The sequence below is a fragment of the Spermophilus citellus genome, assembly GCF_964194105.1.
Source record: "Spermophilus citellus genome assembly, chromosome: 15".
In the NCBI taxonomy this organism is placed as follows: domain Eukaryota; kingdom Metazoa; phylum Chordata; class Mammalia; order Rodentia; family Sciuridae; genus Spermophilus; species Spermophilus citellus.
The window spans coordinates 89,417,270-89,433,666 of NC_138195.1; the positions used below are offsets into that span (position 1 = coordinate 89,417,270).

General features: G+C 37.2%; 1 protein-coding gene across 5 annotated transcripts; it reads right to left on the bottom strand.

The window, feature by feature from the left end:
* Positions 1-7: 7 nt before the first annotated feature.
* IKZF5 (IKAROS family zinc finger 5) lies at positions 8-16,342 on the bottom strand. Of its 5 annotated transcripts, XM_081267781.1 has the most exons (6): positions 16,226-16,337; positions 14,525-14,673; positions 13,404-13,519; positions 7,958-8,148; positions 5,516-5,698; positions 8-4,299 (listed from the first exon to the last, which is right to left on the bottom strand). In XM_081267781.1, exons 4-6 carry the CDS (start codon positions 8,088-8,090, stop codon positions 3,356-3,358), a joined length of 1,260 nt encoding a protein of 419 aa, XP_081123907.1. In that variant the 5' UTR covers positions 8,091-8,148; positions 13,404-13,519; positions 14,525-14,673; positions 16,226-16,337; the 3' UTR covers positions 8-3,355. The 5 variants fall into 5 exon arrangements, with proteins under 5 accessions (XP_081123907.1, XP_081123909.1, XP_081123906.1 ...); XM_081267783.1 differs by lacking the exon at positions 13,404-13,519 and having other exon boundaries at positions 7,958-8,130; positions 16,226-16,338; XM_081267780.1 differs by lacking the exon at positions 13,404-13,519.
* Positions 16,343-16,397: the final 55 nt, after the last annotated feature.

Genomic DNA, 16,397 nt, shown 5'->3' on the forward strand with positions numbered 1-16,397 from the left:
TTCAGTCACTTGTCAGATATGACATGGATAATTAAGCATCCGAGGTGGCCCTCCTCATTGATGTGCCAGAACCCTTAGGGCATAAGAGTCAGGTTAAATGGATCTTGAATAAAGAGGGTAAGCTAGGATGGAGGCAATTGCACATATGTGGGGCTATTTTTGTTTTTAACTTGGTGATAGATCTTTTCATGGTAAGGCATTCTAGAAATTCAAACCAGAGTACCCATAAAATCTTTTTCTTTTATTAACTTAATATTTTACATACCAGAAAATTACTAAAAAACTAATTTATTCCTGGTTTTCAAAAAAGAAAAATCAAGGTTATTAGAAAGTATTATTTTTTTATTCATATATTACAAAAGCAAAGCTTCATTCACCATTTAAACTACATACTAGATATAGTTATTTCAGCATTAAACTGTTTCCTGGATTCCTAAAGAATATAATGTATTTTACAACCATAATGCAAGATTTATGCTTTGCATACAAAATATGTTCTTTACATCAAAGTACATATTAACAAAAACAAGTTGTAGAAAGTATATACCCCTAAGATTAAAGAAAAAGTCTTTAGCAGGGAATTAAAAAAATTTTATCAACACACTCATTTGATAAATAATTTTGTAGAACTTAAAATTAGGTTTATCTCTCTTTATTTTTAGTAATATTCCCTTTGTCAATCAATTCTGCAGATGAAGGGCAAATATTTTTTTTCTAAAACAAAACAGCACAAAAAATACCGAATGGAGTTTTTTCAAAGTAAAAGTCTAGCTAGCCTTTACTTGATTTTCAAGAAATTGTAGCTACATACTACATTAGTGAAATCTGAAATAAAATTATTCCGTTAATCTCTTCACAGTTTCTTAAAAAAATATTAGTGGAGATAAATTATCTACAAACTTTAAAGATCTAAACTCATGTTCACTGAACAAAAATAAATTTAGTTTCAGAACATTGCCTGTTAATGGCAAAGTACTATAAATAGTGCATGTTAAACTCTTCCTAACTCATTTCTATAAAATATTTGATTAAAAATAAAATGAAATGAACATTTAAGGGAAGATCCTAACATCTTTCCAAATACACAATTCAACTCAGGAAGTTTAAATAAAATACTAAATCTTTTAAAAAGTACAATTCCAAAAAAGTTTCTAAGGTAGATTTGCTTCAAAAATTTTAGTGCATTTAGAAAGAATTGTAGCTTTGAAGCATCAACACCTTTGGAATACCAACTGTGCTCTTTTAAGTGGTAGGAAAATTATAATTTTACATTCTAGTTTGTAATTATGAAAAATATTTTCCATTTAAATTAAAATGTACCTTTAAAACATCCATCTTTAGTTGTTAGAAAAAAATGTATTTGTCACTATTTGGCCCATAATATACAATTAATAAGCTTGTTTTCAGAAGAGTTACTCCTCTTTGTTTAATGAAAATTTCTGTTTTCTGTTTTGGGCTATTGCTTTTATTTGAAGAATAACATAGAAAACAAATAAAATTGCAAAAGTTTCCAAATGACAACTCGTTTCTTTCTGACAAATGATAATACTAAAGCCAAGTTACACATTTGGAAACTGCACTAAAACTGATCTAAGCAGTGGTGATTCAAGCAGGAGTGAAATCAGAACTTAAGGTCACAAGATTTGACAGCAAGAGAGTTCCAGTTTGGAGAAAGTGTCCCTGATGCTGTACTTTAAACAAGGCAGTGGAGATTAGCCTAGATTGGCTACTCAACCACAAGCACTCACTCTAATGGCTTTCAAGCACTGCAGGGAGGCAGAGGGCTCTTTTAACTTGGCACTTGGGGCTTAGTGAGCAGATACTATCAATATTTCCCTTTTATTTACTATAAGAGTAAGGGTGCTTTTTTGTTTAACAAATGCTTAATAGCACATTTTCCAATTATGTATATTTTCAAGATATGAACCAAGTTAAAAATAATTTTTTTGCAAAGTACACAGAAACCAAGTTAGTAACAATATATTTTATTGTTTGACCAAACTCTCTTCAGAGTAAGCTAGTTATTACACAATATAAAAACAATAGCCTCCTGTTCAAAATGAATTACTCTATTTAGCAAGCCTTACTTGTATAAACAAATTAAATGGCATGTTTAAATGAATTTTATATCCATTTTTACACCTTTATCCTTTTCTATTAAGGGGACAATTCAATCAGTTTCTATATGGTATTGTCACTGTACATGAAGACTGGTAAAACTGCAAGTAAATATTACAGTTTGAATTCACAGAAAATATTTTAAATGGCCAACTCTGAAGAGAAGACCAGGATCTCTTCTGGATACAAATTCTTGTTTTTATTAAGTATTACTTTACTATCACATTTCCCCATGTGTTTCTATACCCACCTTTTCTTGGATATTATGGGCAATAAATGGATAGAAGGCAGGAAAAGGAAACTTTGGAGATTTTTTTGAAGGACTGCATCTTAATAATAAGATGAATGACTTCCACTGTATCTCTTTGGTCATCAAAGGAATAGGAAGAAACAGATTCTCACCATACCAACTTCACCTGACACTAAACATCAGAAGGAAGAATTTAAATGAGAAGTTCAAAATGAAAAGAAAATGGCATCTAGTGGTTTTTAAAAACAAACTGCCAACTATTAGAAAAAAATCCAATGGAAAACTAACATGTTTAAAGTAGACATGAAATAAACAAGCTATTTTAAATATTAAACACAATTTTCAATTTAAAGTCTTGAGTTTTACTTCTTTTCAGAACTTTGACCTATTTTTATTTTAAAATAATTGTTTTACATTTTCCCTTGTAGAAAAAAAAGGTTTACTATTATCAGTTGAAATCAAACTACTAATTCAACTTAAGATATGTGAACTAAATAGTACTTTAATTAAGAATAATTTTAAAGGCCAATTTCTCTACAAACACTGAAATAGGTTGTTAACAGATTTTGTAAGAGAAAATAATTTACTCTACCATTTTGAAATATGGCAGAAGTAACATCTGGCTATACTGTATATACGGAAATAGCAAGAGTATGGATAAGCCTTCAAGTCTCTATGGACCATAAATGTGGGAAATGTAAAAGAACACCTGTTAAAATTATGATTGTACTCCAATTCTCACATGTATAAATGAAAGGGAAAAACAGATATCAATAACTATTCTAATACATAAATGACCCTGACCAAACTTTTATGAAAAAAATTTTCCACTGTCAAATTTATATTCTATAAATATAATGCATAAACTTTAAATTAGCAGACACCTCATTAGGGATAACCCCCCACCAAAAAAAAAAAAAAAAACCCACAAAAAAACAAACTACAACCCCCCAGAAGGCCAAACCAAGTAAAACATAGTGATTGATTTCAGTGTTGGTTATGTTGCCCTCTTGCAAAATGACAGGCGAAATCATACTTGTTTTTACATTTGCATCCACATATATTACATTGGAAAGGATTTTCATACCCATGACACCCCATGTGAATAGTGTAAAGGATATTGTCTGCAAAGTACATGTCACAGTGCTGGCAGTGGTGCAGAAGCTGAGGATCCTGGACCGGCAGGGTTGGGGCTGGAGTGCTTGGCTGGCTGTTTCCTATGCTGGGAGTACTAGTGTGGGCACTTGGTTCACTGCTTGGACCTGCCACTGGACTATAGTTCCTCTGACTATGTGATGGCCGAGGTTCAGGGCTTGTGGGAGAGGAGCTCTGAGGAATACTTGCTGATACAGCAGAAACCACCGCTTGGGCAGAGGGCTGCTGAATCATGAAAGGCTTTTCATCTGGGCAGGGAACGACATCAGGGGATGCAGGGTTTTGGTTTTCAGGTGGCAAACTGGACAACTGTCCTGCTAGAGTTGAGAGCTGATTTAAAGGGTTGTCAACCATGAGTTCTTGGGGGTCCCTCGGTAAGCCACCAGTTGGTGTTGTTTTTGCTATACTTTCATAGGAGTCAGTCTGGATACTTGGGATTTCATGGGTAAAATCATTAAGGTAGTCTGGTTTCTGAACCACCATGGAAGGTGGACTTAAGTTGATTAGTGCTCTTCTGCTATACCCCAGATTGCTTGTTTTCTTCTGTAAAACCCCCCACATTTTCTTGCTGCTTAAGGAAGACCTAGTACCTTTAATTGGTACCATTTTATGCTTGCGCCTTCGATGATGAGACAGGTTACTTCGATCACTGCAGCGGAAGGAACATAATTCACATTTGTATGGTTTTTCTCCAGTATGGGAACGCATGTGGGCTTCCAGATGACGCTCATAAGCAGATGCAAATGGACACAAGTGACATCTATGTGGTTTCTCACCTGTTTAAAAGGAAAAATGGGGGAGAAACTGCAAAAGTAGCTCATTTATGGAAAGTTCCATGTTTGTCCATTCATTGGATTTGGGAATTGGTTGAAAATATAATGTTTTTAAGAAATTCACACTTGCATAAAAGATTATTAAAGTCTGTAAAGAAACCTGCAAGTTGAAATAAAACCTAAGAACTCATCTGCAACAATTTGAGATATACATTTAAATTCTATTAGTCAATATAGTTATAGCTCTAAATGGCATTTGGGGAAAGAAGAAATAGCCCAAATGACAATAATATTTGCTACATGATTTTATCAACAGTATGCCTCAGAGAAATATATTCAAGCACATGACCATACATAAACACTTAATTATATATCTATATTCATAGATATACACATTTATGCGTACCCTTTTTTCAGGGGGAAAAATAAAAAATATATACTTTTTTAAAAGTCCTTATATAAAATAAAAAGTTCAAAATCAAAATGAGCTTGCAAGTCCAAGCATGAGTTATGCAAATTATCCCTTCAAAACTGCCAGCACTTTTCTTCTACCTTCCTACTCTTTAGTTCCCAGAAGGCACGACTTTAGTTAATGCTGTTAGCTGAAGACTCCCCAAGTACGCAGAATAAACATTTGGAATGAAAGATTTGGAGCCATTCACCTAACTAGTATTGAGACCTACTATGTGCCAGATGCTATGCTAGTTTTGGGGTACAAGAATGGCCCTATCACAATCCCTGTCTTCACAGGCTTTTCAAGTCACCAAAATGATGTGATGGATGAGCACAGAATGCCATGGAACACAAAGGCAGGACAACTGGCCTGGTCTTGAATCGGGGTAGGGTGTAGTTAGGAAGGTTGCTCAGAGATGGTGAAGGTGAGACCAGGTGCAAATGAACTGTACTAGTGAGAGTAAGATAAAAACAATTCAACATTCCATACTGCCTTTAGCATTAACCTCCCCCAACCTTAAAAACAGACGGATGTTGACAGATTATGTAGTTCAACCAGTAAAATGCCTGAGAAGGGAGATGAACTAAAAAGGGGCCTCACTTCCCACTCTTTGTATGCCATTAAGCTATTGCTTTGCAAGAAAATGAAATAACTTCTCCATTGATTCAAACCTTACAAACCTTCATTTGTGAACAATCGGTGCTTTTTATATGATGGACAGACCTGGGCTCCTTAGCCCCCCTTCAACAGCTGTTTCTCCATTACCTGTGTGGATTCTAATATGTTCGATAAGCCGTGCTGTTCCTTTGCTGGCATAATTGCAGTACCGACACTTGAGCTTCCCATCAAAGGTCCTTTCAAACCCGTCTACTAACATTCCTGAGTTTTCATCCAGGGAAACTTCAACAGATGGGTGATCAAGTCCATTTTGATCACCATCTGTTCCAGCTATAAACAAAGTATAGCAAAAGAAATTATGCATCTCAGAATCAACTCAATTTACCACTTTAGTCTCAAGTGGTTGAAAATCTTTCATAAATTGAAAGTTTACTTCCTACAAGTTAAATCTGTAAAATAACACAGATTTTTTTTCGAACTGAGGCTAATTTTGTATAAAAGCATTATATTCTGAGAAAATTTTATAGGGGGACCTCAAATTATAAACATAAGTTGAATAAGTCAGTTCTCAACATGCTTTTCAAGAAGAGATAAGGAGATCCAAGAGACTCCCTTAAGATTGATGGCACAGTTCACACAAGCATTTAGGATGCTAGTCATTCCTACAATAATAATTAGCATTCATAATAATCTCTAAAACTATTTGTTTTAATCTAAAGCAATTAATGAGTTTTCCACCTACCACTCAGTTTATATATATAGTCCACATTCTGGGTTATATTCAGGGATTTAGCACATAAAGGAAAATATTTTATCTGATACCACTGAATGTGAGGACTAAGAAATTCAGAGCTAAAAGATGCATGGGTGTTTGCTTTCAATCTAAGTGGACTACTTCTTTGTATAAAGGAAACTGTATAAAGGGGCAGGTACTCATAATCAGGAAAACCAGCAAACTTTGGGGACTACAAACTTGGCTTCTTCAATGCCAATATAGGAATCTGTACACACTAGACTCAGAAGGGAAAATTTTTATTCCTACAGTCTCCTGGGAAAAGAACTTCCACTCCATTCCAGGATGGAGCAGTACTGGCATGCACTACTCAAGCCCTGCTCCACTGTTACTTCTACCCTTCACCAGAAATTAAGTGATTGGTATCTCCCTTGTTCCCACTGCTTTCCATAGCTAGGAACACTCACATTTTGATGTATGCATGAATAATTAAAATAAATTGACTAACTAGATCTGGGGTGGGGTCTGGCATTTTACATTTCTTTTCTTTTCATTTCTCTCTCTCTCTCTTTTTTGTACCAGGGATTGAACCACTTGGTTCCAGAAACTTAACCACTGAGCCGTATCCCTGGCCCTCTTAATGTTTTATTTTGAGACAGGGTCTCACTAAATTGCTTAGGGCCTTGTAAGTTGCTGAGGCTGACTTTGAACTCACGAATCCTCCTGCCTCAACCTCCCAAGTCACTGGAATTACAGGTGTGCACCACCACAGCTGTCTGCATTTTACATTTCTAACAAGCTCCCAGGTGATGCTTTATCCTTGCTGCCAGTCCTTGCATTTGACCGCCTAGGTCAGAGGTCAGCAAACTTCCTATAGGGGTGAAATAGTAAACACTTTAGAGTTTATGGGCTTTGTCTCTATCACAACTACTCTTCTCTGTTGTTGGAGCACAAAAGCAACTATAGACAATATGGAAATATATGTACATATTCCAATAAAACTTTATTTATGGACACTGACATTAAAATTTCATATAATTTTCATGTGTAATGACATTATTTAAAAACCTTTCTTTTTGCAGGGGAGTACTGGGGATTGAACCCAGAGGTGCTTAACTGCTGAGCCACATTCCCAGTCGCTTTTTATTTATTATTTTGAGACAGGGTCTAAGTTGCTTAGGGCCTTGCTAAGTTACTGAGGCTGGCTTTGAATTGCAATTTTCCTGCCTTAGCCTCCCACGCTGATGGGATTACAGGCATGTACCACCTCACCAGCAAATAAAAATCTTTCTTAAGCTTGTAGGCCACACAAAAGCAGCAGTACTGATAAGGCCTATAGGCTACAGTTTGCTGACCCTGAGCTATGCTTGGAAATATATTCCAGTCTCTGTGGTCTATAAACTCAAGAAAGTTTACTTCTACCAGGCTCAGTAGGTTGCTGCTTTTCCTATTCTAGTTTCTCCTCTTAAACATGTAATCATGGTCAGTCCTTTCTTCATTTTCAGAGAGAATAGAAAACCCTTTGGAGACTCAGGTCTAATCCGTACTTCCTGATGGCTGAATTCTCTGGGTGGTGAAGTTGATGTTTTGCTTTCTTCTGGTTTCCTTGCGTCTATTGTTAGCTAACAGAACCTAAAAGACAGGCTGGGTTTTAGAACCCCATGTTGAGTCATTCTCCCTTAGCAAAAATCTGAGGGAGAATCTGACACACTTAAAGGGGAGAAAAAAGTCCTATATCTTTCTTTAAAAAAGTGGAATGATTTACATTAGTAAATACTAGTTTTCATAGTATGGATAGCTACACACAAACATTGATACATTTATAAAAGTGACGAATAGTATTAAGAGGAGTCTACCTCCCTGAAGAGCTTCTGCTTCTTTATCCCCACTAACCGATCCAGAAATCATGTTCACATGATGGGTCTGCTGAGTCAGGTATTCCTGAAAATCTTTCACGAAGTCCAAAGGTTCTGGTTTCTTTTCACCCATCTTTGCTTTTTTTTCCCCTTACGTTTATAGTTTCTTATACCTAGAGAGGGGGAAAAAACTGAAATAATTTTACATTATTTAGGGAGATTCAGTACAAAATAAAACAACAGTGACAAAAACTATTTTGTGCAAGATACAGTACAAAGCAACAGAAAATATGGTGCTTGCTTTCCAATATCTCATATAATCTTACTGGTTATCTGAAAACGGTGAAAAATAAACATATTTAATAATTAAGTAACTGGAATTCAAATTTCATCACAGAGGATGGAAAGAAATTACAAAGACAGAAAACAGAGAAACTTTATTCACAACAGCCAAGTGCCAGAAATTACCCAAATGACCCCAAAACAGTACAATACATTAGTTGTGGCATGGCCACACAATGGGCTGCAGGGAAAGGAGCAAACTTGAGCTGCATGCAACTACACGGATCTAACAATCAGAATGTGGAGTGACAGAAGCCCACGAGGGTTTGTAAGGCAGGACTGCATTTACATCCAGTTGAAGAGCAGACCAAGCTGAACTGCAGTGCCAAAAGTCAGGCCCGTGTAACCCCCACTAGGGCAGACAGTAGCACAAGGACAGCTTCCAGGAAGCAGGCAGCCTTCTGTCTCTTCATTTTGGTGCTGATTTCATGGATGTGTTTTCATTTTGTGACAATTGATTAGCTCAAGACTTCTGAATTATATACTTTTCTGTGTTTATGCTATGCTTCAAGAAAGAGTTAAGCAATATGCCAAAGAGTAATGAATTTTAGATGCCTACAACTGGCAATTAAAGATGAAGACTTTTTTAGATGGAAAATTACTAATTAAATAGATTTAAGAAAAGGCATATTTATACATTGAATTGGCTATAGAAATGAAATGGAATTTCTGTGTCAAAGGGTATGTATATATTCAGGGTTAGTTAGTGCCAAATAGTTTTTCAAGGTGATTTTACCAATTACACTGCCACAACAGTGGCCAAGAGTTCTGCTATTGCCAGCAATTGTCTAATTTTTACCTTTTTCATTTTAGCCATTGTAGTGAATGTGTGGTGGTATTACACTAGTTTTAATTTATGTTTCTTGACAATTAGTGAAGTAATATACTTTTTAATATGTTAACTAGCCATTTAGATACCCTCTTTGGGATATTGTCTGTTCAAGTCTTTTGATCCTTTTTTCTACAGCTATCTGTTTTGTTCTAATTAATATGTAAGAATTCTTTATCTTTTACCTATTTTGTGCTTTCAACTAGTTAATAGTAACTTCTGATGAACAGAGGTCCTTTCTTTTTTTTTTGGTGAGAGTGAACCCAGGGGTGCTCGAACACTGAGCCACAATCCCAACCCTTTTATTTATTTATTTGTTTGTTTTGGGGTACTAGGGATTGAACTCAGAGGCACTCAACCACTGAGCCACATCCCCAGGCCTATTCTGTATTTTATTTAGAGACAGGGTCTCACTGAGTTGCTTAGTGCCTCTCTAAATTGCTGAGGCTGGCTTTAAACTCGAGATCCTCCTGCCTCAGCTTCTCGAACTGCTGGGATTACAGGTGTGCACCACTATGCCTGGCCAGAAGTTCTTAATACAGTCCAATTTACTCATTCTTTCCCTTTACTTTTAGAGAGGTTTGTGCCCTATTCAAGAAATCCTTGTCTTCATTTTACTTGAAGATGTTATCCTATATTTCCTTCTAAAAGCTTTAGCATTTTTCTTTTATTTTTATCCAGAATTTAGTCTTACATGCAATAAGAGTCAAAACTTACTTTTTTTCCAAGAAGATATTCAACATCCCAGCAACCTGCATTTAACAGGCCAGCCTTTCTCCACCAGGCTCCAGAATCATCAGGTGGTTATTTCTGAATGTGCTCTATTTCTGAATTTTCAATTCTGCTCCACTTTCCTGTCTATGTCTATGAATGCCACACTATTCAGTCTTATTAAGTGTTGTTATCCTTTAAGACCAACAGTTTTGTTTTTCTTTTTTGAGAATGACTGTATTATTCTTGATCCTTTTCAGCCTAAGTTTTTTAAATGGCAGAACTGTGGGGATGAGAAATGAGGGGGTTTCACAAAAGTATATTTCCCAATTTACAAAAACTTGCCCAACCTCACAAGAATCAAAACTTTTACACTTTGACTTAACTGGAAATAGACCAACCCCAGACTATGACATTACTACAGATTACCATACTTTACAACAATGCAGTGATATACTCAGGAACTAATGAAAGAATATGGCTATTCTTATTTTCCCTAATGTTTACTGGTCCCAGACTGATATATTTTATTTTCATATTTCTTTTCTTCCTTTCTCTTACATCTAATTTGTTCTTTACTCGAATATATTAAGGACCTGTAGGTGACTACTTTTTTTTTTTTTTTTTTAGTTTTTTAGTTATAGGTGGACAGAATATCTTATTTTTATGTGGTGCTGAGAACTGAACCCAGTGCCTCACGCATGCTAGGCGAGTGCTCTACCTCTGAGCCACAACCCCAGGCCCCTGAATTCTTTCTCAATGCAACATTTGTGAATAGTTCTTAACTCCTTTTTTTAGAAGTTACCCAGAGATTTTAAAGTTACTGTTATGACTATGCCTTTTCACTGTTTTCTAGAAAAATGAGCCTACTGAAACTCTATTCTGTGGATGAAGAGAATATTTTGGTACTAAGTCAAACTCTGACTTAGACTTTAGACTCTGAACAGGAAGGGACCACTCATAGCTTTAATTTCCTATTTTGTAAATTGGAATAATAAAACTAACTTGCAGTATTATCTTCACTTTTATAGTTAAATATGCATAAGGAATCACAATATGTACAAAATATGGTAAGTTCTCAGAAAACAGTTAATTATTTTTATAATAATTATTTTTACAGCAAAAAGTAATTATACTTGGATTAAGAAACTCCTCTCTGTCTCAAAGTTTTTCCCCTTCTTTCATTTATCAACTTGGTTGGAGAATATACTGAGCATCTATCTATTCCTTAGTTCAATGAAACAAATATAAACCACTTCAATCTCATTAATTCACATATCCCCATTTGCAATTTCCTAAGTCCATCTATAATTTCCCTCACCTCTTCTTATTTTACTTTTAAATCACTTGCTTTAATCTGGCTCAACTTTATCAATCTTATAGATTATTGTTGACTTTTGAAGTTTCAATTTTTTTTCTATATTATCATGTTTACTTGAACCAGTTCTCTGTCATTGTATTACTATTTGTTTTGTGACTATTGATGATTTGCTGATTATTTGACCTTTAAATTTTGCCTTTTGGTTAGGGAATGTGAGCTAGGGTCTGCCCAATCAATGAAAATGATCAAGTATAAGATCTAAGAAATGATTTTTCAAGCTGTAAAGCCCTATTGATCATCTGAGTTCTAATTATATGAGATTTCATTAAAAAGGAAATCCCAGTATTTACATTATAACTTAGTATACAGTTCATATGAAAGCTGATATATTTTCCTCTAAAAATATCTGAATGTACTTTGATAGGCTTCAATAAGCAAACTAAATTTCACTAAATCTTGATTAGAAAGCATAACACCATTATAGAACAACATGTGACAATGGAGTGAAAACATGTTAAAATTGCCAGTAAGCAAGCAGAAAAGAGTGATATTTTTATACATGCATCTCAAGTTTAAGAACATAAATGAGCCTAAATACAGAGGATGGCTGACATATTTTGACAGTCTTAGCTATCATCACAGTGTCACATTATACATTTCACAGTGCTCCCTACCATAAACTGCAAGCTGCTTTCAATTATGCATGATGGACTTAAAAAAAGATGCCAATGAATAAGGGAAGATAACATTCTAAACATTAAGACAAGCTCTTCTTAAATTACAATTTTAAACATACTAATATGGCTTATAACCTTAGACATCCTGCCATGGTTTAAAAATTTGGTGTCATTATCATTCTTCAGCATCTAGGTGTACACCTGACCTGTATCATCATCTGTATTACACATATCTGTGGACCAGAGACATGACATGTGTTTGCAGAGCTCTAGGCAGGGGAACAGATTCTTGAAAGGTATCTAAATGTTAGTGGAATCTTTAGCTCACACACAGCTTTCACCATCTCAGGTTAATATTTATAAGCACAATATGTGGAAAACAAAAATTCTGATACTGTAGATAGATTTTCTATCCAAACCATCTTCCTGTTCTTAATAACCATCAGCTCAGGACTGAAAGTTTAATCTAAAAACTCCACAAATTAATTGATACCTAGAGGTACTGGTAAGGCACCAATAAATTTAAAAATCTGTGCCAATATAATACAAATGCTGCATCTAAGGACTCAACCAACAGCAGATGAAAAATGGCATTTGAACTGAGTGTGTACTGACTTTTTTCTTGTTGTTATTCCTTAAACAATACAGTCTGACAACCATTTACATTGTATTAGGTAAAAATAATCTAGAGATGACTTGGATAGGTGAGCACAGTGATGCTTGCCTGTAATGCCAGCCTCAGGCTGAGGCAGGAGAATCACCTGAGGATATACTACTCCATTTTATATAAGGGACTTGAACATTCTCAGATTTTGGTATTCACAAGGGATCTTTGAACTAATCCCCCAAGGGATGACTGAGGGATGACTGTGTATACCAGAAATCAGCCAGGCATGGTAGCGGGCACCTGTAGTCCCAGCAGCTTGGGAGGCTAAGGCAGGAGGATCGGGAGTTCAAACCCAGCCTCAGCAAAAGCAAGGCACTAGACAACTCAGTGAGATCCTGTCTCTAAATTAAATACAAAATAGGACTGGGGATGTGGCTCAGTGGTTGAGTGCCCCTGAATTAAATCCCTGGTAACACCCACCCCCCACAAAAAAGAAGTCAGCAAAGTATAATTTTTTTCCAATGGTATCATTCCAATAAACCTTGGAGTTTGTTGCCAAAAAGTTACTTACACAAAACTTTAGTATGTAAAATCATGTCATCAGAAAAAGAAACATACAAAATCCATGTGTTGAAATTCTAACCCTCAAAATGATGGTCTTTGAGGGATAATTAGGCTGTGAGGGTGAAGCCCTTTGAATGGGATTAGTGCCGTTAGAAGAAGAAACATGGCGCTTCCCCTCTGCTTTCTGCCCTGTGAGAATATAACCAGACAGCAGGCCTGTACCTGGACACTGGACTCACCAGTACCTTGAGATTAAACTTCCCAACCCCCAGAATTATGAGAAATGTTTGTTTAAACTACCAAGTCAATGACAATTTGTTATAATAGCCTGAACTAAAACAGATAAATATATCAACCAAAGAAAATATGTATTTCAAACCTTATGATTATCATACCTTATGATTTAGTATAACTCCTGAGGCCTTCCTGTGATTACTCTGATTGAACTTAAGCTGAGATGGACTGGGGATGTGGCTCAGTGGTAGAGCATTTGCCTAGCATGCAAGAGGCCCTGGGTTAGAGCCCCAGCACCACAAAAGAAAAAAAAAAAAGGTAAGTTGAGTCTAGTATGGAATTCCCTTGGATATATGTATGTAGAGAAGCTGGCTATAGCATACACAAATTATTTTTGTGACAATAGTGTCCAGAAAATTATCCATTCAAGTCTCAAAAATAAATGCTTTTACAAAACAGAGGTTGCCCAAGTCAGTCGAGGAAAAAAAGATATCCAAGAATTAAGTTTTGATATCCCAAAAGAACATGACAACTTCTTTACCTTCAAGCAGGTAATTTAAACTATTCTCCAACCTTCTTTGGCCTCTGATAAAAGATTTATCTTGTACGAAATTCTTTACCTTTCATCTTCAGTCTCAGAAATGAGAAGTTGATGATGAATACACGTACATACATTTGTATGCATGCACACACAGTTCCTCTTAACTGGGGGTTAATTATTTAAAACAGAGGTATCAAGATGTGAAATTAAAAGGCAAACACAACTGAAACAGAGAGAATATAAGAACCAGAAGAGGCTCTGAGTTAACCTGTCCTCCCCACAAACTGTGGGAGAATTTTGAGACCATGATTAGGGAACAATAAGATACATTTCATCCATCTAGCATTTTTTTGAGAAGTGTTTAAGGGTTACTAAACATAAAGAAGAATATTTAGCAACTAATATATAATACTTCATTTGGACTTTTACGTCTATATGTGTAAAGTGATTATAGTTTAACAGATGTGTTTACTTCTACAGTATAACAATTATGATCACTAAAAGATTTAGTCTCCAATAGAATTCATAGTAATTGAGAAGGCTGATAAGGGAGGCTTGGCTTGTAACACGGGCCTTCATAAAGAATTAGAACACAATTCCTCATTTCATAAATGTCAAAAAACTCTTTGAAGGCAAAGAGAGACCTTATGAGGAGGCTTTAAGAAACCAGAAAATATAATATAAAAGTAAAACATAACTAAAACCATGTTGAAATCCAAAAGAAGTGTTATACAATCTAACCTTTTCACCCCAAATCAGTTCCACCTTTTCCTTGCCACTCCAACATTGATGAAATGTAGAGTATTTGAAATTTATTCTGGAGACACACCAATGGACTCCAAAAGGCCATGGAGGGAATTTCAACTAAAATTCAAAAGCCATACAGAGGTCTGTGGAAAAAAAGAAAAGGAAAAAAAAAAAAAAAGCACACCACAAATCAAAATCTTATTAGCATCTACAGGTTTAATAAACTAATTAAGAAACTTGTGCCAATCTTACCATTAGCTGAACACAGAATGAAGGTGACGATCTAAGAACAAACCAACAGTCTCACTTCTGCAAAACCACCACAGAATCACCAAAGAATAACATGCAATATGTGACTACTGTCTACTCTTCACACGCACTGGTGACTTCTCAAGATTTTAGTTCTGGGAAATTTGTAAATGTTTTTCTAAATTTATGATATTAATTTCATTTGTTCACAATATACTTGTACAAGGGTCAGGCTTAGTCCTGGGGAATAGCTGTAGTTGCCCAAGAACAATGTATTAGCCCTATATTAGGGAAATCTTTGTAGGAAAGGGTGTAAAGAAACACAAATAAAAACAACACAGAACTACCTTATGCCCAACAAAAGAACATCTAATCCCATCCGATCCTCATCTTCATTATCCTCTCTATACCAATACAAAATAATTAGGTTTTTCTGGGAAACACTCGGACCACGGGTGGGGGTGGGGGGGGAGAAGAACACCAAATATCTCAATTCACTCTAAGGAACTCCCAAGAATATATTAATCTCTAGCTGTTTTTTTCAAAAACAGATATAAATCAAAATCGACGGAACTCTTAATTTAATTGTTAGTCCAGGTGTTTAAAACATTGTTTTAAATTAATTTTGCTTCTTCTAAACTTTATTTCCTGACATCTCACAATCCGAGATGTCTTCATGACTTCTCCGGGCGGTCACTCCTCTTTCGGGTTCCGATCACTTTACCGGGTCACTAAAAGGGCCACGTGGTTACTGGCAGCTAGAACCGACTAAACTTCAGACCCACGGTTATGGAACACTTACTAGATGCCTGGGGTGGCTACTCGCATTCCAGTTCATCAGAGACCTACACCCGGAATGAACCTGAATAGTTCCTCAATAGTTCAACGTCCTCCGGAAAGCTCACAAGTTCCCCAAATTAGAGTGCACGTGCAGTAGAACCGGATCCCGGCAGGACCGTGAGGTTTTAAACGTCCTTCCCCGAAACAGCAGCCCCGAACCGGCGTGGGACTGTATCCTCGCCAGGATTCGGAAGGACATCCTCACCAGGGTTCGAAACACCTAGGAGACCCGCGCCGGGGCTGACCCCGGCCCCTGGAACCCGGTGAAGACGCAAACCGCCGGGCGCCCCCAGCGCAGCCACCTGTCAGAGCCCGGAGCAGCCTCCGCACCCCGGAGCCTCCGCACTCCGGCCCGACGGCGCCCACGCCCAGGCACCACTCCCCCGGGGCTCCGGCGGCCCACACTGCCGCCGCACGCGCTCGGGCCAGGAAGGACCCGGCTCCTAACCCTGTCCACCGACGGGCCACGCACGACCCTCCGCTGGGGGCGAGGCTCGGGCCGGGTCAGCCGGCCCGCGGTGAACCCGGCTGTCCTCTTCTGCCCCTCTTTCTATGCGCCCTGCTCATCCGGGGCGCTGCTCTCCAATCCGGGAGACTGCTACTTACCTCTTGACAACCACACCGGGTAACCCCCACCGCCTTGTTCAACGCCGCCGCCGTCGCCGCCGCCTCCGTCTTCGTCACCGTCGCCGCCATGTTTGTTGTGTCTCCGGTCCCTTCCCGCCCCCTGCCTTGCCCAAGTCTCGCGTGAGTCAGGCGCAGGGCGCAAGCGGAGGAG

Excerpts from the sequence above, each read along its gene's own strand:
- IKZF5 (XM_081267782.1), bottom strand. The coding sequence starts at position 8,090 with ATGGGTGAAAAGAAACCAGAACCTTTGGACTTCGTGAAAGATTTTCAG. Across the intron at positions 5,699-7,957 it reads AGCAGAAGCTCTTCAGGGAG|CTGGAACAGATGGTGATCAA; the intron begins GTAGACTCCTCT and ends CTTTGTTTATAG. Across the intron at positions 4,300-5,515 it reads ACATATTAGAATCCACACAG|GTGAGAAACCACATAGATGT; the intron begins GTAATGGAGAAA and ends CCTTTTAAACAG.